At 39.5% G+C, this 26,555-nt stretch overlaps 1 protein-coding gene across 4 annotated transcripts in view; it reads right to left on the bottom strand.

Annotated features, from left to right (window-relative positions):
- The window catches only part of LOC103389576 (receptor tyrosine-protein kinase erbB-4), a 226,784-nt gene that overhangs the window by 111,821 nt on the left and 88,408 nt on the right, over positions 1–26,555 (bottom strand). For all 4 annotated transcript variants that reach the window (XM_017038635.2, XM_017038634.2, XM_017038636.2 and 1 more), the window contains exon 2: positions 1,928–2,079. In XM_017038635.2, coding sequence (XP_016894124.1) covers positions 1,928–2,079 — 152 coding nt within the window. The remainder of the gene's footprint in view (positions 1–1,927; positions 2,080–26,555) is intronic.

Genomic DNA, 26,555 nt, shown 5'->3' with positions numbered 1-26,555 from the left:
AATTTGTATCAATGTATAATTGTAATTATATTTGCAAATTGTAATCTGAAGAAGAAAAAAAAACTAATGAAAATTTTTTTTTTAAGGTGGCACGTCCACAATTGGGTTGAATCCTTACCAATAAGGTGTCAGCTACTGAGTTCCCATAGCAACCACAGAGACTCCAGCCCCCTCCCCACAGCCACTTAACAATTCCCCAGATGCCAAATTGTTTCCCTAATGATGCTGCGTCTAATGGGACTGTTTATGGCATTCATTTGATAGCACTGGCACAGTAATTAGACTGCACCTCACTTCATTACACAGCAGGGGGGTTGGATGATGCCTGGTGGCATGCTCAGTATGTGTGTGCAATTAAAACACAGTCCAATGATGGAAAGGCACAGGCGTGGAGACAGAAATGCACGCGTGCACACAGGCATGAAAACACACACACACAAAGACCCACACACTCACACACACAGACAAACACTCTGTCCAAAGGGAGACGCAAAATCTCACATGTGAACTCCCATTCATCTGCCCCCAGCCTGTAGTTAAAGTCACCTAGTTAGAATAGACTAAACAGGAGTTTGCTGTAAACCCTCTGACCCCTGAATGATACAAAAGTAATAACATAAACACTCTAAGTGGGACACTGGACGTGATCAGTGCCACGCTCATCTGCAGGGATGCAGCAGTTGGTGTGCATTTTCTTTATACTGTCAAATGCTTTGGCTATTTCTAGGTGGGTCATTTGTTGATGTAAAACAGGACCAGTAGGTGGCAGTAATCTTGCATTTGGATTTAAAGTCTCTGAATACAATTTGGTCAATTTTTGAACACAATTTACAAGTAGTTACAAGCAGTTGGCCACTGGTTAGGAATAAATGATCAATAGGTGCGTAGGTAACAAACCCTAGATGGAGCAGCATCACACCGTCGTGGTCAGCTTGTCTTGTTCCATTTCAAACATCAGGTCAAATGTGTTATTTGTTCTTTAATTGGGGCAGGCATGGCCAAACCGTGGCTCAGGAGCTGCATGCGGCTCTTTGCCCGGTTTCATGCGGTTCTTGTGTTCATAACAACAACTGTTATTCATGCCTGCTGTGCTTTAAATGTAGTAGTTTCAAAAGTCTTGTGTTTGTTCTGAGTGTTTTAGATATTATTGTATGCACCTAATAATGACAATGATGCAGTATGAACACTTGTAAGCATCAGTTGTTGATCAGGATCAGGAAGACATCCAACCATAACTTTGACAGACAATATTCATTTCCAAAACCAAAGCCTCAGGCTGCAAAAACATTGTAAACCAGTGATATTTGAATTAGACACTAAAACATTCACTTGGGGGAGAAAAAAAAAGATAATTAATCATAACATCAATAAAGTTAATGAAGATTATTAAAGTATCCAGTGCGGAGCTGAAGGAATGGTTAAATGAAATAGAAAAAAATGTGGGGAATTGATCTGAAGTCAAAAGCAGAAAAAGCCACTGTCCATATGCCTCTGTCCATGGTGCTGACACACTGCAGCGTAGTGTGCTCTGGTCTACTCTGAATGAACTGAAGCATTTATCGCAGCACACTTTTACTGGCTGCATCTTTACCCAGTCCTTATTTATTTTAAATCAAACTCTATTTTCTGCCAGCCACAATCTGTTGATCTAATAATGCCTGAATTCTCATCATAAAATTGTGTCAATATTGATAAAAAAGCAAGTAAAACAGAATTTTCTGCTTATCTCTACTGCCAGCTCAAAACTGCATATTAAGTTTGAGGCTTACCATGAGAGAGGCGGAGTTTTACACCATCGTTTTGTCTCCATTAAAACAACATTAAGCGTTGCTGTGTCTTTTTCTTGACGTGGTGATGAATCAAAGTATCGCACACTTTAATCATTCACCCTTTAAAGCAGCTGTGAAACTCTGTGTCTTGTCTTTACCTTGAGAAAGGAGAGGTTGCGGTTTCGGTCGATGCTGGTGATTTCTAAGTTGCCCATGACGACTTCACAGTTCTCATAAAGCTTCTTCAGGGTGCGGTACTGTTGGTCCAGGTCAGACAGCGTGCTCAGTTTGTTCTCCGTGCCAGGGCAAACTGAAAGCAGAAACAAAAACACAAAAACACTTTCTTAGCCCAGTGCTTCACTTGATCTCAGCACATTTTTTTCTGACCTCACATACAGGGCAGTTTACTCACATGTTTTAAAATAAATAATAAAACTGAGACCGCTGAATTAGAGAAGGAAAAGGACGGAAGTGTCAGGTGAGACATTTGGTTAATCACTGGTAGGGGTGAAGAGTGCAGCAGCCCCTCAACACGGAGAGAGTCAACACTCAAGGAAAGGAATAAGTGGGGTGAGAAGGGTGAGTATCATTTCTCTGAGGCAGTGACCTACAGTCCTGGTCTGGCACCAGCTTGCTCTTTAATCAAAGATATTCAAATTGCATCATTTGACCTTTCCAGAGGCTTTCATTGGGAGACTTCACTTCACCGGCGAGATTACAGGACTTTGAAGATATTACGACCAATAGAGATGGTTCAGGTGTCTAAGGCCAGGAAATTAGAGAAACAAAACTTCAACCTTGACTACAATTGTACTCAGGCAGTCATATATTAATCAACGTCACTGAGTATAATAGCAGTAAGACCGCTGCTGAAAAGCAGTTAAAAATAATGATGACTTCCTGTAGGTCATTCGGCCTATTTTAAAAAACAAATGGTTTTGTAATAGATAAATATGGACGGCTTTAATAGTTTACTACACACCCCTTTGGTTTTTTTGTGTGTTTGTTGGCACTGTTAGTCTTGGAAGTACACCTTGGAAGTACACTTCAGCTGCAAATACTATACTGTAATTGGCTGCTCCTCCGCTGTCGAGCAATGTTTCCCACCTTGCCAGCATTCACACCAGTCAGTCAGCCTCCTGGGCCTGAGTCCCACAACCATCTGCTGTATTCAGCTGGCAGTGCTGCCACATGACCACGGGCACCGCTGGAGGTGTGTGTGCTGGACTGTGTGGCAGGTACCGAAATGAGTTTGGCTCAATTAAATTAAAATTCTCGTTTAAGTTTGTCAGTGAGTCAGCTCTGAAAAGAGACTTTTTTTTTTTACGTCAGACTGTCAGCAGGGGGAGGTTTTTAGTTTTTTGTCATTTCTGATCAATTCATTCTTCAACAATAAAATATGTCAGTTAGTTTCTTTTACATGTGGCTTGGATAGATGTGTCACATACAAGATTAAGACCTCAAATCAAATATCAGCACCAATACACAACAGGTGATCTATGTATCATGACATGTAGGTCATTAAGGTGGAACTCCTAATTCCACTTATCCTGCTTTACCTTAAATCACAACAAAGTTAAAAAAAAAAAAAAAACATTACATTTTATGCCAAAAACACATTTTAACTGTAGTGTAGTGTGTCTGGTTCAAACCATAGAAATAGGATTGAGAGGCAACCTGTCCAACAGGAGCCCATCCAAAACATTTAGAAACATTTCCTGATTTTTCCATGTCGCTGAGCTCCTATTGGACAAGCTGACAAATGTGTTATTCCCAAACACCAGTGGTAGTGACGTAGCCTGCTGATTTTATTCTCTGTCTTTATAGCCTCGTCATTCACCAGAACAACAAACTATGTGTAGAAATAACAGGCCGACAACAAAGCCACGGGCCATAGTTTACCTTTGCTGCCTTTTTACTTAATGTACACCAGTGAATATTCCAGCAAATACTGCAAGTAAAAGCGATCCCTCCTCTGTGCTCTTCACTCATTATCAGGCTCTTTAAAAACACATCCGTCCGTCCTTCTTCATGAGTCCACTTTATCCAAACCCACATACACAGGTTCCAAACCAATAGACAGAAACACACACACATCCACACACACACACACACACTATGTTTGAGTTGAACTTGCCCCTGTATTGAACAACTATGAGAGCTCATAAACTCCCATATTGCTTTATGGATCGTTGGCTCTGGAAGGATTAGTGCATTTCCTCTCCTCTGTGTTTCTCCATATTGCTGTGGGTTCGGGCAGTGTGGGACAGAATGGCAGTGAAGGGACCAACGCTTTAATGATAAAAGAGATTTGCTGACCACATACACACAGGAACACAAAGAAAGATAGGGGAAAAGATTTATTTCATTGGATGATTTCAGGGCAGCTACAAATTTAAGAAGGTCTGTGAAGGATCCGAAATGGGTAAGATCAATGGGGGAGGGGAGAGGGGGGGTGAGGGGTTGTTTGTTTGTGTGGATGTGTTTACGGATATGAAAGGTTAGCAAGCACTCTAATAATCTGTTATTGAAGCCGAGACCTGCAGGTGTGTGTTTGCTGGAGCGTGTGTGTCTGTACTTTGTGTGCATGTCAGGTTATGTCCATCTGTCTGTGGTGATAAAGGATCAGAGGGCCTTAGGGTTAGGAGGAAACTACTCTGAAGCCCATATTACTGCATTTCCATTAGGGCAAATGTCTGAGTGAGACTTAGGTAAAACCATTTGCAGACACAAGGTTAAAGTAGAAGCCAAAATGGACTTGTCAGAGCATTTGCACGTGTTTAGGCACACTCCTGTGTACATTCTGAAGAGTGTTCGGGTTGTATCTTTGTTATTCCTTTTCTCAATAATGTGCTGTGTAATTCTCACTTAGGTCTTTAGTGGCTGACAAATCCACATCCTAATGATGTCACCGTGTCTATAGAAACCATCGATATTATACAGTAATGTAATATGAGTCTTTGTATCCTAGATGAATCATGTAACCATAATAACGCCATTACTGAAGCAACAACCCCATGAAGCACAATTCAAAAGAACCAAAAACATACCATAATTATAATATTATTAAAATACAAAATGCATTTTACACACCAAGATTTCTGATTATTTGTGCACAAAATCCATACTCCTCTCTTTAAGTCAATTACTCTGTTGTACAGATTATCCATCCACGTTTATGCTGAAAGTCCAGTCTGTGCTGTCGTACTTATGACACAAATTTTAATAGTGGAGCAGTGGACGCAGCGTGCAAGTTTCTCGATGCGTTTTGCTCGATTTGAGAATTTGTGTTCTTTAAACATGTAATCGACTCACTTAAATCGCCAACGTAACTGTAGGTCTGCAAGAAGGCCTCGGTGTAGCCAACTCAAACTCTAATTGGTTAAAGAAACAACCACATTCCTTTTAGTCCCATATTCCACTAGATTCGTTACGGCTGCAGTTACCGCTGCACTTAGCCGCCGTTTTATTAAAGTAGCGGTATTCCACCTGCTGCGGCTCAAATACGTCTGTGTGTGATTTTGATGGATGCCTTGTCAGTCTAAACAAATCAGAGCGCACTAGACTGGAAATTAAAACTAACAACACTATACGCCAATTCCAGTGACACTAGGGTCAGAAGTCAAACGGACAGAGTCGAATTGTTGATATTCACCATGGACGAGGAGAGACTCATTCTTGAAGTTGGAAAACTCACAAGTACTCTCCCACAGACGCAAAGTAAACTAGTGGTTGTTGTTGGAATTATCACGGAATCTTGTGTTATCGTGCAAGCGACTCAATTTGCACAGTGGAATATAGATAAAAACGTTGGACGCAGCGGGGCTGCAGTGCAGCAGGGCTCGCAGCCGTAACACATTCAGGGTCAGGCTCCCAGAGCCAGCACTAGTGACTCTGAAGAACTCAGGGCAGTTTTCTTTCACCCTGGAAACACATGAGGCTGAAATATGATTGGATTAAAAAGAATTGAGTATATGAAACTGGAAACAGAGCAACCAGGAGAAAAGCTGAGAACAAAAATGATGAGCACAAAATATTCTTTATTATTTCCATAAATATTAATGATAAATATATTGACAAAGAAGTCACTGATTCTGATACTGTTTGGGCTAGCAGGCTTTGGCCTTGGTGCTACACCACTGTCTTTTCTCTCTCCCCATTTTTACCTTCTTCTCTCATTAACAGGCACATACTGCGTTTCCTTCAGACAGTGTAAGTGAAAAGGCCATGCACATTTGACTACATTATGAATACAAAATAAATGGAAACAGTTCGTTCTAAAAACCTCTAACCTTCTTATCAAAGAGTATTATGCTCAATTTTCGCTCTACAATCTCTCTTTGCATCAGTTTCTTTCTTTCTTTCTTTCTTTTTTTATTTCCTGTCATTCACACCAAAGCATAAAATGAAGAATTTGAGTCTATCTGGAAAAAGTTGACCAGTGATCCCTCACACAGACGGTATGGTTCGCTTGGAGTTTACATTAGTGAATTCCAGCTAACCATAGCATCAAAGCAACAGCATTCATTTTAGCAAAACAATCACAAAAACGTAATGAATCATCCCGTAATAAGTGCTATTTTTTCCACGGAATTAATTATAGCCACTGTATTTATATATTTCAACCAACTTATTATTGATGAGTTTTCATTAAAACCATTTGCAGAGGCCGACAGCAACACTGAATCTGGATCTGCTGGAGATTTCTTCCTCTTAAAAAAAGATATCTTTTTCTCTCTACCATTGCTATAATGCTTGCTGTATTGTTCATTTAAACCTAATATAGACATTGACTGTATAGAACTCCACTGTTTAATGGGTTTTTAGGAGTATATTATAGATTTCAATCTTCATTTAAAATTGCGAAGTCCAATGAGACAAATGTGATTTGTGAATCTGGGCTACACAAATAAAACTGACTTGACTTAAATTCACAACAAAACTTTCTTCCCTGCATCACCCAGTCTGCTCTGGGGTGTCCCTTCAAATTTGCTTTCCTAGCAGAAAGCGGCAGAATTTAATCTCTCCAAATTGGATTACAACTTAATCCCATCTCACACCGATCTTCTGGATCAGGGAAAACAAGTTAGGAAACAATGTCACACTCTCCCTCTGTTTTTTTTAAGGTGAATTAATGCGGAATGGTGAGACTTGCAGTGCCAGTGATTCTGGTTCCTTTTTGATCCAGCCTGATGCAGGCAGATAGTTAAATTCACACCTATCCCTGCTGACATACAGTATTACTTCTCATGTCTCACTGCATTCATTCTTCTTCACACATACTGTACGACTCAGGACTAGCTCCTCGTAGTGCGGTGTCTCCGTCTTTCTTTCGCACTAATAGCTACTTTGTCATGACAAAGAGGAACATCATAGGATTAAGGCAGCATTGTGATTCAGTGAATCACTCATCTTTGGAGAAAACTGGAAAGCAATGACAGACAGACCTAATGAAAAGGATCATGATGTAGTACGGTGGCAGAGTGTAAACTAGATGTTATTTAAACCTGTCTAAAGAAGTGACCTTTGCAAACAGTGCCTGACGTTGGCCAGATTTGAACCAAAATGTTTGACTTTATCTTTATAATTTGATCTGTTTTAACAGGAGTAGGTAATGAGAGAAGTTCACAAATTGAATTTTATTGTAGCTTGTATAGAGTTTAAAACATGATCACCATAAATACAGTAGAATAAAAAAATGTGTATATATATATATATATATATATATATAACCCTTGTGAAATGTGTGGGTGTATGTGCTAAACTGGCCTGCCTGCAATCCGTATTTGTCTCATAGCAGCAACAACTGCAGGCACACCATATAGAGCAAACTGATATATAGAGAATATAGGACTGAATGTTACTTTGTTACATTTGCACAGACAATGACATCATCTCTGAAACAATAAATTATTTTTCAAAGGGAAAGTTAGGAAAGTTTTAAATTTGGAAAGAAGCCAGCATCTTTAAATATCTTTAGACTATTTCATATATTGTAATGTCCTTTAAAATAGGTAGTTATAAGAAATGAAATAAAAATGAAAAATAATACATTGTTTATCTCCTGCAGATGTAAGGAACTGGTTAGAATCCTTCAGAATATTATTATTTATAAATTAGTGCACTACATACAGCAATGTTCTCTTTAAATAAATAAAAAATACTGTTGCAAAAAACATGCTACCAAAAATAAATGTAGTCAAAGGATATAATAGATGTACATATATCATCATGGATTAAATTTAAGATTTTTATCACTGATTAGACTGCTGTTGCAGGACTTACAGATTAATCTTTGGTCTACAAATTGCAAAATCAATGCATTGCATGGCATTTTGTCTTTAGCCGTATTACAGATGACATGGTACAAAAGAAATAAATGTGCCCTGTCAGACTCAATCAATGGAGGCTGTGATCATTCTACCACAAAACTCATATTTTCTCCCACTCACTGCTTGTTACTTAAAACAATTTCTCACATGTCAGCATCAGAGGTTTTCCCTTATATCTACAGTTTGGATGCTGAAAACTCTGCCTTCAACTGCTGTATAAAAGAAGAAGAAAAAAAAAAAACACTCCCACACAGTGGGCTTCACACCCAGTCAACCTGGACCACATCAGTGGTGGAGAGTTATTTCTGAACCTGACTGTCCATCATCATCAGCACGATCACTTTACCAATCTTCATCATCATCATCATCATCATCATCATCATCATCATCATCATCATCATCATCATTCCTATAACTTCACCAATCTTCATCATCATCATCTTTATTATCATCACTTCCCCAATCTTAATCATCATCATCATCATCATCATCATCATCATCTTGATTGTCATCATCATTCCTATAACTTTTAACATCACACACTATTAACATAATTCTCCTCCTTCTCCTTCTCCTTCTCATCATCATCATCATCATCATCATCACCACTTTACCAATCATCATCATCATCTTCTTCTTCACTGTTGTCATCATTCCTATAACTTCACTATTATCATCCTTCTCCTGCTCCACCCTGTGATCGCCTCCACCATCATCTGCACTGCCATCACCATCGTCAACATCATCTCCTGAGGAAGTGCTGACCAGGCAGACACACAGCTTACAGGCTCAGTGCTCTCTCACAGAGTTGCTGTGGAATGAAGGCCTTCATTCCACAGTGACATCTCCATTACAGACAAAAGGTAACTCTAGCTAAAAGCATGAAATGACTAATGGCACAAATTAAACACCAGTATACTTCCTTTTCTATTTTAAAGCAGGTCACCCTCGCTTAATAGAATGGTAAAAGTCTTTCCACGTTGTTAATAATGAATGTCAAATTTATGATATTGCAGGTCTTTTATGTAGATTTTAATGCAGCACTAGTTTATATATAGAACTCCTCAAAGACTCCATAAAAAGGTCAGCATGACCTTGTGTACGATTTTAGGAATCCCCCGAATGAAAAAGTTTTTCTGTTTTAGATATTATTTCATGCAGGTGTGGAGGCGCTGTTTCTAAGGTAGCTTCACTTCACTCTTCCTGATCTCTGATGTTGTGTACTGATGGGAGCCCAGTGTTTATCCACTGAAAAACGTCTTAGAGCTGTAGCATCTACTCCAATATTTATTAAACTGATAACATTTCAACAACATGAATGTTCATCTTTAGAATGTAACTGAGGGACAGATGGAACTAGGATCTCCTGTTCAAACGTGTCTGAAAGAATGGAATCTGAACTCAAAATGAAAACAAAACATTTTCTCATTTATCCTTTTCTTTTAAATGCCCTAGGAGGAGAAGTTATTGATAGAAATTCAAAAGTAAAATTCATTATGTGTGCATGTTAAAAAGCTGAAAATAAATACTGAACTGTAAGAGGAGCAACTGCAGGATCTTCAACTGGCCACAGTGTAGTCACATGACGACAGCTGCCAATCACGATGGGCCAGCTTGGATATATTTTTATGCTGCATTTCATTTGAACTTGATTGAATAAAAAATATATATTTTTTAAAGATTGTATGGTGTTTGATCATAATTTCAAAAAGATTTGATTTTATCACTAATTTATTAATTAGCAGACATTTCAGGTGGCACTAATTGAATTCCAGGTGACCTCACATGGAGCTGCAACCCTAAGGTTGAAAACCCTGGCCTAGACGCTGTTATTTGTCTTTCTGTTTCAGCAAAGAAAAAGTACATTTTTTGTCATATTTTCATTTTTATTCCTAAACCCCTAAGTTTAGACTGTATTTATTTATTTTCTCTACAAAGCATCCTGAAAAACTGCATCACTGTGTACAAACATTCTTGTGATCCAACAAAATACAGTCACGTATCCTTCAAGAGGTGTCATAGTAAATGTATGTAACATATTCAAAAAATGGTAAATATGTCCGACTTGAGGTGTTTGATTGAAAAAACTGGGTTGTTTATATAAAAAAAAACAAGAATCTGTCTGTTTTCAGGTCAGATCTAATCATGATCTGCCCTGTAGTTGTTTAGTTGTGTGAGTGTCTTCAGGGCAAACATGACATTTTCCCATTAAATAAATGTACCCAGTGTGGTCACTATAAAAGCAGATGCAATTCAATTTTTATGGTAATTATTCAAAGCGTTTGAAGAGCAGTCTTTTAATTTGTCCCCAGCAGCTCTGGACGGCTGGGTCCTGGACAGCCATCAATCATCTCCCAGCATGGCTCTCCTCCATCACCTCCACCTCCAACTTCACCTTCTTTTCTGCTTGTCCTTCTCTGATTTTTACCCTTTTTGATCACTACCTCTTAAAACTGAAATCTACTTTTAATTTTTTTATTCTCCTTACAATGGCTCCACTCGACGCCCTCTAGTGTCAGTCAGTCCAAAATCCTAAAAATTACAGCTTAAATTCAATGTAAAGTCTGCACAAACACAATGAAATCCCCTTCATCTGTGAACGCTGGACCTCGGCGGACAGAACGCCGAGCATTTCTCAGCATGTGCTACAGTGTAACCTGCTACACTGACACAGGTGCATGGAGTGAGTAACTGGGTGAGTGTATGCACGCATGTGTGTGTGTGTGTGTGTGTGTGTGTTAGGCAGACACAGGTTTAATGATTCGTCACAGCCAATTTTCAGCCACTGGCTTCTCTTTGTGGGGAAATGAGGTTTGCAGTTAATGTAGCACAAAAGCGGGGCTCGTAACTGTGTGTTTGTGTGGGTGTGTGTGCGGCAGGGGGAGTTAGTGTGTGTGTTCACGTTGTTGGCTCCAAGCAATATATTAGTGGGAACCATATGGGACAAATCATTACCAAGGAAGGTTTGAGAACATTTATGCCACAAGGACCATGTGTTTCTAAAAGGACATGCCTTTGGTATAAATATGCATGATGCGCATGCACGAGCACATATGTGTGTGTGCGCCCGCGTGTGTGTTTACCGTCTCTGACTCTTTCTTTCAAAATCAAATTATTTTTGATTCAAGAACTTGGAGTTTTTCCCGAGCCCAGCAGTCGCCTCCAAATTGTGTACCGAGTGAAATGGCGTGTCACAATTACAACATGCCAAAGAGAAATGAAAGTGTCACACAGTGAGCGTGCACACATGCACAAAAACACACACACTCACAAACACAAAGTGGGCGAGGACCCTCCCTCCCCCTCTCGAGATGAGGAAACAAGTTTAGGTCTAAAGGTAATAAGCAACAGAAAGGCAAATGAGGCAGTGTCAGTGTGAGGGCCTGTATCCAAACCCAGACAGTGTGTGTTTTGGGAGATGCTTTATTGCTGAGAGAATCAAAAATGTCATCATACGGCTGCGCTCGGCCACACGTCTCTGTCCCTTCTTCAATCTTCCCTCTCCCTGGAGCTGCTCTTCTCTTAGCCTCTTTCACTTTCCCTTTCAAATTCCCCAGTTTGGTTGTGAATATGTTTTAATCTTCCATATCTGTCTGATATTTCTCCTGATTATGTGGATTTTTTCACACTAGTTTTACCAGTAAAAACCAAATCTTTGGCAGATAATCCTTTAATACACAATCTTAATAAGTAAAATGGTTTGTAAGTGGGATTATTCTCCCTACTGGTAATATAATAATGAATTAAAAAAAGAGTTTAACAGTATTTTCTTTATCATTGACTGACATTATTTTGGGGGACAAAACTTTCATTTGTGTTGTTTTTTTTGGGAACTTTTTGCACATCATTCTGATTTTTATTTCCTAGATTATGATGTCACTACTGTGTTATCGTAGCTGAGTGACATAGGTTCTGATGGACAGTATGTGAGTTCAGACTTAGAGCAACAAAGTTACATCATACTACAGGTACAGAACATACTGCACATCTCTCAAATGTAGTGTTGTGGGTACAAGTATAACTGAGTTTGAGTAATACTTCAGATCTGTGGTTCCCAAACTGCAGCGCCCCCCGTTTGTAGAGAAAATTCTAACTTAAGTTAAAACCGTGTAATTCCAATGAGTCACACTAAGTAAATAAAGAAAATTTAAAATTGAGAATTATTTGCTTCGGTGCATCTGCCCCACAACAGCCCAGCTACCCATGAGGGGGTGAGCGCCAAACACTTTGACAGCCTTTGCTTTAGGTCATGCGTAAGTGAGTAATAATGAGAATTTAAAGACCATGAAACTGAATCAGGCATGACTTCGCTCTTATATGTTGTAGCAAAAATAACAAACAACACTGAAGATGGAAGGGAAGAAACTGACAGTCACGTTTAAACTCTAACTGTGAGTATTATTGTGAGGAAAAGAACATTGTGCTCAAGTGATGAGCTTCTGCTGATAATTCAAACACCTAATCACAGAATGTAGTCACAGATGTAAACATCAAGAAAACCAATCAGATTACAGTGCTTACACAAACGAAAATCCCACCAACATCTCTTTAAATGTTGATGTTGGAATGTTGATTGCGAATGTGGTGTCTAGTTTTTGAATAGGTACGACAGCTGAGCTGAGGATTGTTTCCATCCTCCTCTTCAACATCCCGGCCCTTTTTTTGTGTTTTTTTGTTTTTAATTCCTCATGGCCATCCCATTCATCTTTGCTAAAATCAATAACCATTCACCGGCGACAGGCGTTGAGGGATGTAAATAGCAGAAATCTGACATTCACAGGATATAAAACAACAGGCTTTCGATATAATCAACGACAACACCGCTGCCATTCCTCAAACAATCCATAGTCTTATTAAAAAGGGGACAATAATTTAGCTGCGCGTACCGCCAACGGATGGGGGGGCTTCAGGAAAATAGTGCCTGATGAGTCAGGAATTGTGGCAATGACAGGGGTGAGGAGAGAGGAGTGGGAGGGATGATGGGCCAGGACAACTCATGGAACAAGTATTTGTCTTGTTAGTACTAAACCTTACACGTGTTATGAGCCAACGCTAGCGGACTGTTTGAGCCTCTAACATTCAGACTTTACCCCTGAGCCTTTGCATCAAGTACTCAAGTGTACTAATAATCGAAAAAATTGAAAATACATTGAGAATAAAAACATAAAGACAATTACAGAAGATTAAAGTCATACATTTATCAGGGTGAAGTTGTTTATGAGAAATAAGTCATAACTTATAACTTATAATATGATAAAAAAGTCATACGTTTACGAGTATAAATTTGTAATATTTGTACAAATGCTCCACTTTTCTCACTCTGATGCACATGATTATAATTTTCTCTTGTCTCAAACCCGTCATCTAAATTAAACAACTTTAATCTCTTAGATGCATGATTTTATTCTTGTAGACTTTTTTCTCATAAAATTATGACTTGTAACGTAATTACACAACCTCATTCTCATACATTTCTTACTTTAATTTGTAATTGTATTTCATTATTTTCTATTCTCAATGTACTCCATCCCTACTACTCCATCATAGATTCCTTTGTAAAGTGTTTAAAAAAAATTCTTTAAGTCACAGCATTTGCTGGAGCACAGTTAGTGTCACCTCGGATGTGTTCTCCATGTATTTGAGTTATTTACCCTGGTTATTCAGTATGTGTACATGTAGAGTACATGTCACCGAGTGTTTGCCGAATTGTCAGTACACTTTGTGCCTCTTTCGTAGCCTTGAAAAAATCCTTGTAAGGGAGCGTGTAACAAACTTTTTTGCGGACATGTGCTGTCAGCTGTGCAAAAGTGTGCATGATTTCCTGAGACGGCTGTGTGTTTTTTCTGTTTAGTTCCACAGTGCCCTCAAGTGTGTGTGTGGGACTGTAAGGGAGAGAGAAAATTACAACTCAGCCAGTCAGTTGTCAGGGACACGGCAGATGTGTTGGATTTATTTTTTCCTCTCTGTCTTGGGTAAACCAAACCTACCTTTAACCAAGCTGGGGATCGTAATAAATAAATGAATAAGGTAACAAAAGTGGTCCATCATAAGTGTTTAACAAAAAAATAAAAAGGTTACTAAAAAAATAAAAGGCTTTGCTGTGGATTGTGGTGAGTAAAAAGAGTTTATTGCTCAGCAGGGGATGAATGTAGGGGCTGTGGAGTGATTGTGTGGGAAGTCTTCAATGTAAAATACACTGTATTATGTGTTTTGTTGTATTATACTGTGTACGTCAACCGTTTTTGCCCAGGGGGTGGTGCTAAATATGCATTAAAAACACTGATGTATAATGTGAATGTGTAGTTCAGTATTTCCGTCTTGTGTTTTTCCTTTTTTTAATTAACATTACCATGTTCTGCACTGGTCAGTCAGAGCCTGTTAGGGACGGCTAACAGGGCTAACAGGGCTAACAGGGCTAACTCCACTGTCACAACCACCAAGATAAAAAATATAAGAGTCACACTATCAATTCTTACTGTGTTTAAACTGGTTTCTGCAACTAAACATTTTTTACTACAGTACCTATTATTTATATTTTTTCAAACATGCGTAATTGTCAGTGTTCAAGACTAAGCTAGGTTAAGCAAATGCTGCTCACTCCCACTTCGCTTGTCATTTTTAAGGTTTTACCAGTAGCTATAAATCTTACAATTTCCATTACTGCCACCCAGTAGGCAGATTTACCACAGTGAAGTATTATTATTTAAAGAAGCAGTTGACTGACTAATGATGTATTACAAACTGGTGCTTTCCTTGAAAATTACTGTTTGTAATTTTGTGCATTCCATGAATTACTTAATACACACCTTTAATAAACAATGACCAAAGCGCATATGATTTAAGCATATGCTTTGACATAATGCCATTTATATTTCAACAAGAAGTCACTGCTGAACACTAAACGTCAAACACTTACCAAAATCCTTATATTCTACATATGAAAACAATACTATTCTAAATCAACTCCACACTTGACATCATTGTTTCATTTTCAACATCAATGACTTCTCTCACTTCACAGCTGGTGGATTTCTTTGTTGTTTTTTGAATAACAGCAGACACGTTCTGAATTAGTCTCACGTGTTTTTCTTCTGCAGTACCTTTTCTCTGAGTAAAACCTTAGAAATGCAAATGCACCTTTCAGGAAAATGAAGTTACTATATGTTAATACAGGAATTGACCGTCGCCACGTGACAACTAACCCGTCATCTTCTGCAGTTTCCAGATGCTCATTTTTTTCTGGTCCACCTTTCAGGAGACTAAAGGTGTTTGGTATTATAATGGTAATTTGCTTTAGCACTCGTGGCTAACTGTGCCACTGCTACAGAGCTAACACTTGGACTGGGGGCTGCCTTTACTTTTACAGTTCCACAGACATGATAATGGTTACATCCCCGTAAAACAAAGGAAACACAACTTGTCACTGTTCCCTTGTATTTGATAAAAATCGAGTTGCAGTGAAGATTTAATGTGTCCCACTTCAACACTGTTTCCTTGTTCAGTTTACTTTCATTGCAACAGAGTGTGGGGAGATTAGGGAAGCAAGGGAAAAAACAAAAACAAAACTGCACCACTGCAAATTAAAGCTGTCACAGAGAACAGCCATTTTAGCCAGTCAGGTTCATTTCACAGTGTGAGCTTTGTAATTGCTTACCAACAAGTTAAATGGCAACTGTGGCAGACTATTCATCAGCCTGTGTGATGTCACCAAGGCAAAGAGTTGGCAATAGTGAGTCAACTTAGGGAGCAAACAATAACATATTTATCTTTTCTCTTTAGAAAGAAAAAAAAACACAATTTAGGTGATGAGAAAAAAAGAAAAGAAAACCAATGTAATGAGATCCAATTTAATTTCCTTATGGACAATGACCCTCTGCTTTTTTCATTAAAGTAGGAGTGAGGTATTTACTCAGTCTCAGGGAGCCGGCATGATGAAAAATATTCTTCAACCAAAAATTTAAAGGTGAATAAAATATGAATATAAGATGTTTTAAGACAGGGGTGTCAAACATACGGCCCATGGGCCAAAACAGGCCCGTTGGGTTGTTCAATCCGGCCCGCTTGATGAATTTTGAAAATAAAAAAATACACAAACACTTCATGTTCAGGATTTGATTAGTAAAATTATATTTTATTAAATATGAAGATTTATCTAACATACTTGTACTTCTTTGCATGAACACAAAGGAGAAAAACATGGACTTATTGCTATTTATATGTAATTATGTTATGATCGTACTGGTCCGGCCCATTTGACATCTAATTAGGCCGTATGTGGCCCGTGAACCAAAATGAGTTGGACAGCCCTGTTTTAAGACTGTGTGAGTTTACCAAGCAAAAATATGAAATAAAAAACAGATCCTGCAGATTCATCCAAACAAAAGTCTCTGTGGAGAATCCCTCAAAGGTCCGATGCCATGTCCTTCAGCTGACACTACAAAGATATGACAACACCCAGACTCACACACACACACACACGCTTACACTGTATGGTGAAGCACAACCGCAGACGTGTCACAGCCCTGTGCTGCATTTCTGCAGCTCAGCCAGGGCCACTTTTTTCTTTTACATCTTTACCTTAAGTGACAAAAGCCCCAGAAGCTTTCTCAATTATGTTGTGCAGGTGCAGTCAGCAAGAAAGAGTAATTGCACTGGGTGTTTGGAGCTCCCTAAGACGGATTGGAAGCTCAGGGCAGAGCTGTCAGAAGGGCTCCCAAAGGAGTCACCGGGTTGTGTGTGCTTTATATGTGTGTCACAGCTTCTGTAAGAATAAGGTTTGGTTTTCATGTTTGCATTTGCATGACCTGCACCACGCTAAGTTCTGATTCCTTTTTCATGTTTGTTTATTCACGGGTTTGAAAATGATGCACTTAAGAAAAAAGAAAAAAGAAAAAAAAAAAAAGAAAAAAAAAGGAAGCGGAAAAGTGAGCGCTCCCTCGGAAAAGTGAGCGCTCCCTCACAGTGGCATTTGACAAGTGCATCGAACCGACCCTGTGGCTCCTTGACAGAGACAGTCAAGTCCCCAGGACCTGTCAGCGCCATCACACACACCCTCAGGCCCCCGGAAGCTTCTAGATGCTTGGGCAATAACACTGCAATAAGTTCCTTGTTATAAGCATGTCATCAAGCCTCAAGGGACAAGCTGTGAAGGCTGCAGGGTCACCAACAATCATCCAGGACAAGTAATGTGAATAGAAAATCCCATAACAATTTCCAAATGAAAAGGAGATAATGAAGTGTGATGCAGAGCATGCAAGTGAAACGTGGGAAGTGTAAACCGAAAGACATGACGCTTGTGGAGAGTCTCACAGTCGCTGATCCTTTTTGGTTTAAATAAAGCTAATTTTCATCACAATCTTGATGAAAAGAACCTTCTCTGGGGCAAATGGCTTAATTGCAGCTTCCTGAAGTCTCCTGCTGGCTGTGATTCAGCGCCCGTCCCTGTCACTTCCCACCACACTGCTTCTGTCTTTGACTCCATTTTGCTTGGATGCATCTCTAACCACAGGGTTTAAATTGGACGTGAGAGTACTCACTGAAAAAGATTTTCACAAATGAGGTTCAGGATTTTTAGGCTTTTACTTTTTTAAACACCAGAGGGCAGCCTTTAAACTCCACCTTTAACTTTCATGACCGGCTTTCAGCATAAGAAGTGAAATGCCTCATTAATTTTCAACAAAAAGGTTTTAGTCTGTGGGAAGGACAGGAAGGACTCTCTCTGTATGCGACCTTGCGGTGGTCATAGTTGAGTGGTGCAGTCACAAGGTGAGTTAGAAGAAAAGAACAAGGGTAAACACGGGAAGTTTCTACAGGCGATGCTGCCACCTGTTCCAGATGTGGTAAAAAAAGCACAGATGTGTCGGCTTAATTAGCCTTGCCAGAGGTGCTGCCGCATGATTACCTCCACCACCTCGAGAGAGCGCTCGTCACGTCGGTCGACCATTTGTGTTTCACACTTCGTGCACAATGAAGAGAGTTTGACAGCGGAGAACATAAAAGAATAATCATAGGACTATGTGCGCCGCCCTGCTGGGCTCCACTGAGCTCAGGTGGGAGTCATGTTATAACGCAAAATTAGTCATTTCCATCTGATGATGATACATTGACAAAAAATATTAAAGGAATCTATTTACTAAAATAGGAATGTGTCCTAAATGTTTTGCATTTCCATAGTGGAGGAATCACACTTTGTGCCATAAATGAAAAATAATAATACACAAGGCATTTGGTGCTATGGCAAAACATCAACAGTCATCCGATGGCATCAAGAGAAAATGTGCCCCTCCTGTTTGCTGCACTTACGAGCTAATCCAGGGCCAACTCTTGGCTCTACTGCCATTGTACCATTGGTATTACAGATTCTCTTTTCTGGGATTTGGGCAAAACTTTTACAGGCTTGAAAAGTCTCATCTCCCTAAGACATGCAGTGGTTTCATTTGTTTTTACACTTATCTGACCAAAATCAGATTGTAAAAAGTTACAAGTCCTCTAGGGCACTGGTTCTCAGACTGTGGTACGGATCTCTAGTGGTATGTGGGGAAAATTCAAATTTTCACATTTACATTTTCAACTGAATAAATCCGACACATACCATGCATGTAAATGTCTGATTCAGTGTTAAGGTAACAATAAATAACCATCATAATGAATAAACATCTCTCCTGTGGTGGAAGCTAACAGTGAAGGCCTCTGCTGCTGTATTCTAATGTTGGTCATCATGGTGCTACTCACAGAGATCAGGGTTTTCTCAGGTGGTACAGAGTAGAAACAGTTGGAGAACCACTGATCTAGGGGAATAATAAGCGCACATTTTTAATCTAATTTTTCATATAATATTAGTCATAACAAATTCCATTACTTACTATCTTTACACAATGAAATCCTAAATAAATTAATTGCTGCCATAAAAGGACAAAGAATACCAGGCGATGTTGCAGCACAAATGCTATTATGTAGTAAGTTATTCTAAAAGATGTGGAAATGACACATGAACTTTTTCAAATTAATTAATTAGGAAACTGTGTCCACCAGCTGTAGCAGGTCATTCATGTAGGAGAATTGAGAATTGAGAGCCGAAGTGTTCTAAAAGGATGCAAAGGTCACAAAGGCTAACTTTCACTTTCACTTTGAAAATATTTCCTCATTCACTGACCTAACCTCTACAAAAATAAATAAATAAATAAACCTTTCAGGACATTTATTCTAACGTATGCTGTAAGCTGCGATACAGACAGGTAGAATGTAGATTTCCCTCACATTGACGTGTCGGCAGTCAACAGCTGCATTCAAAAGTTAACTTTTTGGAAAAAGTTTCAAGGATGTTTGAGGTGACTGAAAACCCTGACAGGAACCCTAAGATTGGTTGCCGTTTCCACTCTTCCATCTCGACCAACCACCAGAAAACTGCCGCGGCGGCTGCAAAACTGACCCTGAGCACAAGGCCTGGAGAAATGACAGGAGCAGCATATTGCAAGCCACACTGTCGTAATTCGAAAAATTAATGCCGGGGTTTGTCTCTTTTCAACGGGGATTCTGATTAAATGCTCCCATAAAGGATGAAAAACGGCTCCTCAAAAATAGTTTGCGTGAGCACAATTGCCCCCTGCAGGTAAATTAATCTCCCCCTCTGAACAGACTAGAACACAGCTTGTGAGTTCCTTAACAAAGGAATGCTGATCCAGACACCGCAGACATAATACACCACAGTAAATGTGTCATTAAACACAGGAGAATAGGAGTTACACTGATCTTTTAACAACTCTTGGTGAAAAAAAAACAAGATGATGGAGAATGTGAAGCTTCTTTGTGACATAAATCAATAACCAAGAAGCCCCGGCTCCTCTGGGAGCAGAATTCAATTAAAGTTTATCTCATAATACAGGCATTTGGTTTGCATGCCAAGCTCTCCACTGTAACACTGCATCTTTTATTTTATCCTCCTGTAATCTGGAAATTGCAGCCGTCAAAATGATTTCAAATGAGAAGCCATATAAACGGCTGTGGAAATGAATTCTGAGTACAATCTTATTCCTCACCTGACCATGTAAAAAAAACAATGTGTGCTAAGTGAGTAAATTGGTAACGCAGTACTGTGCTGTTACTTACGGATCCTTGGACGAGATGTAAACAGTGTGATTTCTGCATCTTTAAACCTCACTAGATGTGTGTTCAGGTCGATTTTCCTCATTTATATGTAAATCAAAATGGGATAAAAACATCAATATTTATTTTAACAGCATGTGGCAGTTTGTAAACCTTTGAAATAAAAAGTACAAATCCCAAAGGCCAGAACTTCACTTTTTGTCTTTGGTCAAAGAGTCAGCCTTCGAAACAACCTTCCTGTCCTGTTACTGTATCTCCACCTTCACCTGAGCGATTTACGGTGCCCTCGTCCACATTCGTTTAGTGTTCTGATCTCCTTGTCATAAAGCATGTGTGAAGCCAGTGGTTGGAGAGGGGTGTGCGTGTCTGTGGAGGGATGGGGGGGGGGGGGTTTTATGGCAGGGAGATGCCAATTTACGAGGGTAGATGGAATCAATTTTACTGCCCTGTGATATATACCAAGCCCAGACAGAGCACTAGGTCAGTTCTTTCTAGAACTTGTAACAGAAAAACACAGAGGCTACCCCCCCCTCCCCCCCACGTCCCTCTTTAACCTTTACCTGCAATCATAACGCCCTTTTTCCACCTGTTGGTTAAAAGGTAATTTGTGAATTCACCTACTGTAAGCCTTGAGGGTGACTTGTATCATTGAGGCAGACAACACTAGTCATTATTATTCCATTTAAAAAGGCTGAGTGGAAGCAGTGGGTCTAAGGTGAAGGTCATGTTAGTATGACCCAGGGCTCCTGGACTTAGATCAGTGTTTTGTTCCCATGGTGCTCCATTTTAGCCAGAACTCACATACTGTACATCAGAACTGTACCATTGTGACTGACCTACACTAACACAGTAGTGACATCATAATCGAGGACCTAATCAACATGCAGACCTGAGCTGCTGACTATGGGTGAGCTTTGGTACTGCATCTACATTCATTGTGATTCTAAAATGGAACTCAACAAAGGAGTTCCTCTCTTCATACTGTTTATGAAACAAGTGCTAAAACCACGACTAGACCCTAACATTCTACACAGAACGAAGGTGGCGTTTGGTCCAAGCTGCTGAGCTTTCTCTCTGTGCATCCACTGAGATGCTTACATAAAATAGGTCTTTAGTATTAAAAGAAAAATACAATAAGCTTTGGAAATCTAGTTTTACTCAGCCAAGGATGAAATCATTCGCCGGTACAACTCTCAACCCTGATGAACCACTTGACCTAAACTCCCCCTGGAACGGGAATATTAGGTCATTTTTCTATGTCAAACTAAGAAAACAAAGTTGTTTGTGTTTTCAAAAAGGATATAGACCCCGAAGAAATAGAACATTTTGTGCATTCAACACCGACGGTTGTATTTTCGGACTCTCTTTTATTAAAAGAAAAACTGTTTGCGGATAAGAAATACAATATAAACACAGATGTGCATAAACAAAAGGCTACCTCCATAGGTTCAAATGTTGTTGTTGTTCTGTTAGCCTGGCACCACGCCTGAGAACATTTGGCAACTTTCACAGTTTCTTTTCTATATTCAGCAGATGATGTATTTCCACCTCAAGTTAAAAGACTTTGGCTTCACTTGGCAAGATCAACAAGTGATACAGAGGTCACGCTAGGGGGAAAATCGATCCACTTCCTCCAAAACAAAAAGTGCCATACTGTTTCACCTCCTGTGGAATCTGAAGGTCTCAGTAGTTTGGCCTGCACCTTTTTTTATTCTCCTGCCAACATATTTCTATGTTCCTTCATCTTTTTACCTCCGTCAATTTACTCTTTCTCCAACCAACACCGTCACTCATCTCTGTCTTTGAAACTCCATGCCCTTCCTCCTCAGACTTCGCCCAGGAACAGTTCTTTTCTATGACTTCCACAACATTTGTTTCCACTCGCAGACAGCATTACAAGCAAAAGAAGTTTCACATTCCTATCACTATTTACGTGAGGTAAATCTACAAAGTGTGGACAACTAAACTTAAAAGAAGGTTTTTTTCTTACGTAAAAAGAAAGATTTTACACCAAAAATACACAAGTTCCAAAGGAACAGGGACCAGATGCAGTCAAAGACATTGACTAAAATATAAAGGAGTAACTTTAGAGAAAAACTTCAGATCTCTAATAAAAATATACAGTATAAGAGAGAAAATGTATGAGTCAAGTTCTTTTCTAAGTTGAGGTTCAACACTGAATAGAAAACTTAGTGGAGGGTAAAGAGACAATCCACTGTTCTTCTAATTCAGAGTCGAGGTTAAAACTGAAAGTTGTTCTCCCAAAAGATGGAACAATGTTCTCTGACTCCACACAGATCATATTCACATAAAGAAACACGGAGGCAACGTCACCCGACTTCCCCTGTACTGAAAACTCCAGGAAGAAGTCTTCTGCTCTGACTCCCTGACCTTTGGAGTGGAAAAAGAGGGAAGACGTGTTATTCTCCAGCTGTCAAATGGATATTTGATGTCGACAAGATCTTGGGTGGATTGTGCCATTCTCGTGTTGTGTTCTACACTTTCCAGGTCACTTTGTATTAGCTCTTTTTTTCCCTCTGACTTTCATATAAAATGTTTTTCCCTGAGCCTCCCCAGACACTTTAGGTTTTCTTAGTATGAAAAAGAGAGACACCTAAGGGGCAAATGAGAATAAAACACCTTAAAGGAACACACACTGGTCCAACAACAAAACTTTTCAACAACATTAGGTGTATTATAGACAAGCCGACACTGATTATAGAAACTATTTCAGTTGGTGGACGAGCAGCTCCTTAGGTTTTAGAACAGGGATGTGCTGGGTAGTAATGGGAGTACTGATTCTAGAGTATCGATTACACTCATAAAGTGCTAGCTTATAAATCAAAAAAGTACGTGTCACTTTAGTAACTGAACTGATCCATCCATGTCACATGACCGCTGACCAGACCAGACCAGAGCAGGGACTCCATGGGGTCATGTCCAATCAAGAGCTTTGTCTCTTAATGGCAGCAGTTAAACTATTTTGCTTACATTGTGTAAAATTAATTCATGTAATATGTTATGACTAATATGTTGTGAAAAATATGTAGTAAGGTTGATACGCGTCAATATTTTTTCATGTGTTTCATTGGGTTAAAAAGGTGTAGCTTTTCTGCTTTAGAATAATGAACCTTAAAGGAAAAAAAAAGATCAAATAAAAGCTAACCACAGAGGGATGTCTTGAAGACTAATCTAATGAAGCTCACAGTCTGTGTAAAGTAAGTGAGGGGGGAAAATAAAGGGTGAGTCCGGCTAAATCTGTTAAAGTTTTAAATCGAACATCAAGGTTTTCCCTCTATTTGAGGTCATCGTTGTCAATACACAGAGAATTCATTTCAGCTTGTCTTTCATCATTGGTCACAACAACAATAGTCCACAGCTGTGATTGGCTCTTACTGTGTGTGTCTTGCACATTGGGTTTCATTCTGAGTTCAGCTCCTGTATGCACAAAAACTGTCGTAGTGAAAGTGGAACTCTGAGAAAAGTCGAAGAAATAATAAAACATGATGAATCTGTTTTATTATTAGAAAATTGGACAGTAAAGAAGGAAACAAAAGTGTGAAAAGAAATTATGGCTATAGGTGCCGAAGAAAGAAAATATTACTTTTGGATTTTTCATTGTTATTTCAACAGAAACACCCGTTGGTTTCCTAATGTTTCCCGTCGTCCTCTTATATTACAACTCACAGACAAAAAAGTCACACAAACCCGCAGAGCGCTGAGCCTGACACAATAAAGAATAAAGATATAAAGATAGAGAATAAGATTATAACACTGATGGCCGCTTCAAAGACCATTTCTCTCGCCTTTGAACAGTTACCGGAGGTGGAAGTTGCGTTGAGTGTCAAAGAGCAAAGGAGAGCGGATGCAGAGGGTTGGGGTTTGCACCTTATTTCTTCTCTTGTTCTCCCTTTTTTCTACACTTGTTCCTTCCTTTTCCCAGTTTATGGGCTCTGATGGAATACTAAGTAAACAAGATCAAGGCCTGGCTGTGGTACTCAGGGGCTCTGGGAGGCCCCAGCCGCTGTCTGAGAGGAACACTTAAGCCCACAGAAAGATAAAGTGGTTTTTGTAAAAGGGAGTTGGCCCAATCCACCGTTCAATTTCTCACAGAGTAAGTTTCCAATGGGATAGGAACAACGGAAAAGAACCAGAACAACACTTTTATTTAATGTCACACACACCTGTAACAACAAATGATGTGGCAGCCGGCTTGACACCTAAATCGTCGATACCTAAAATGAGCATCTAGTGTAAGTGGTATTAAACTCTGTGTCCGATGTTGGGTCACCTCAAACGTCTAGTAATTGATAAAAAACAAACTAGTTATTTCTCTTTTTTTTACGATTAAAAACATCACAAACAATATAATATAGCAAAACAACAAAATAATATAATAAAAAAGTCTCTGAAGTTGCTGGAAAGTCAAAATGAGGTCACTAGCCAGAGAAGGTTTGGAAACACTGAATTAGCAGGTTCCTCTGTGCACAAAGGCACAGTTTCTGTAGTAGAAAACCAGCATTGTTCAAAACCCATGGAAATATTTGTCGATAGCACATGGCACTTTTTGTCTCGTGAGGATCGGACGTCTGGAGTGTTTGTTGAAGCTGTAACTGCTCAGAACATATATTTTATCATTCTCTCAGCACGACAGTATAACTGTTAAAAAAGAAGACTTGTACTGACTTTTAGACCTACATCACCTATGACAAGCAGCATTTCAAAGTACTGCAGTACTCCTCCACTCAAGACGGCTATTTCAGTGTGCTTGCTAAAGTCAAAGCTGCACTGTCCTATGCTAAAGACAGTCTTGGGTAATGCTGCTAATGTTCATTTTTATCACAGGTGTTATGTTACGTCAATACAGGGTGTCCTCGCCCTACATCGGAATTCCGTTCTTACAGAGCGATGAACTCACATACTGTCCATCAGTACCTGCGTCACTCACCTACGCTAACACAGTGGTGACATCATACTTTAGGACATAAAAACATCAGAAGAGTCTGACTTTCTTGATAAATTTATGGGAGGTGGTGATGTAAGCACAAAACGCCTTCGGTTGAGGACATCGTAAACCTAGCGACCCTTTTTATATTTCAATAAACATTTTGTCTTTGTTAGCTAAAGTAAATGCTGCTAGTTTATTGCCACTTGTTTGGCAGATCTATTTCCCCCCAAAGGGATTCAGCTGCAGAATGACCCGTAAACATTGATCTCTCTGTGTGTGACAGATTACACCAGACAGACTCACTGGAACCCACTCCTGAGTTGGACGCATGGCACAGCTAGACCGAGCCCCAAACTTGGCGAGACCATATGTAGGGTTGACCGGACCCACGTGCCAACACAGCCAAGAATCAGTGAACAAGTCCATCCATGAGTGAACAGATTCCGTCACCTGGTTCATGGATGGTTCATGTTCCAAGCTTTGCCTTCAGACCATCTGCTCTCTGCTGCACCATCTTCCACTCTTCTTCTGCCAACTGTCTCCAAGCAGTCTCACTACTTGTGTATTGTGTTGCCAGAATGGGATACGCCTAATGGTGACTGGCAGCTTAGCTTCAACTGGGACATGAGATTTTATTAAAGCAACCTCACAAAATGAATCATATTTCCCTTGAGCTTCACTTTCGCAATCAAACCCAACTGATGTGACACCTTTCTGAGTGTTCATTGGCAGTAAAAAAACAACGATGTATCTGCCTAATGATTTGTGCCAATAAAATTGTCTCCTCAAGCAAAAGAAACAACTAATTCGAACTTTATAAATCTGTCTCTGCGGGACAAACTGGACGCTGGCATTGAGCACATGCCAGTATCCAGTAAATCTCTGCATAATCCTCACTATTAACTGGCAAGAACGAGGACGGAATCAAGTCTGTAGTGTAAGGAATGCCAAAATGTCAGTACGAACTGTGAGAAACATGAATATAAAATTGTTGAACAAGGTGTACTCGGACTTAAAACTTATTTGGTTACTCCATTAGAAAGTGTTTGAAAGTGCCATAGAAGGAACTGTAACCAAAGGCCTGGTCTGGTCAACCTTTAATGCAACATCAGAGGAAGTGCTAATACAGTGAGTTGGAAATAGAACGTCGATTCTGTTGGATTTTTTTTTTTTTTGCAGAAGATACTACAACTTACAAAAATAGTGGCGAGCAACACAACTGCTCTGTCATTCTCGTCCTTGTGTTCGTGACAAATAAAAATAGAATCATGTTTATGGGCTCACAACAACATGTATTTTATAAGGCACATCTGCTGGAGAGCGGTGTGAAAAGAGAGGATGTAACAAAACCCAGGAAGAGAGAACAAAAAAAAAATAACTGAAAGACTTAAAGGGGTAATTATG

This window comes from Cynoglossus semilaevis, chromosome 14 (assembly GCF_000523025.1).
Source record: "Cynoglossus semilaevis isolate Cse_v1.0 chromosome 14, Cse_v1.0, whole genome shotgun sequence".
NCBI classification, from domain to species: domain Eukaryota; kingdom Metazoa; phylum Chordata; class Actinopteri; order Pleuronectiformes; family Cynoglossidae; genus Cynoglossus; species Cynoglossus semilaevis.
Note: the sequence above shows the minus strand (reverse complement) of the source record. Positions and strands in the feature narration are given on the sequence as shown.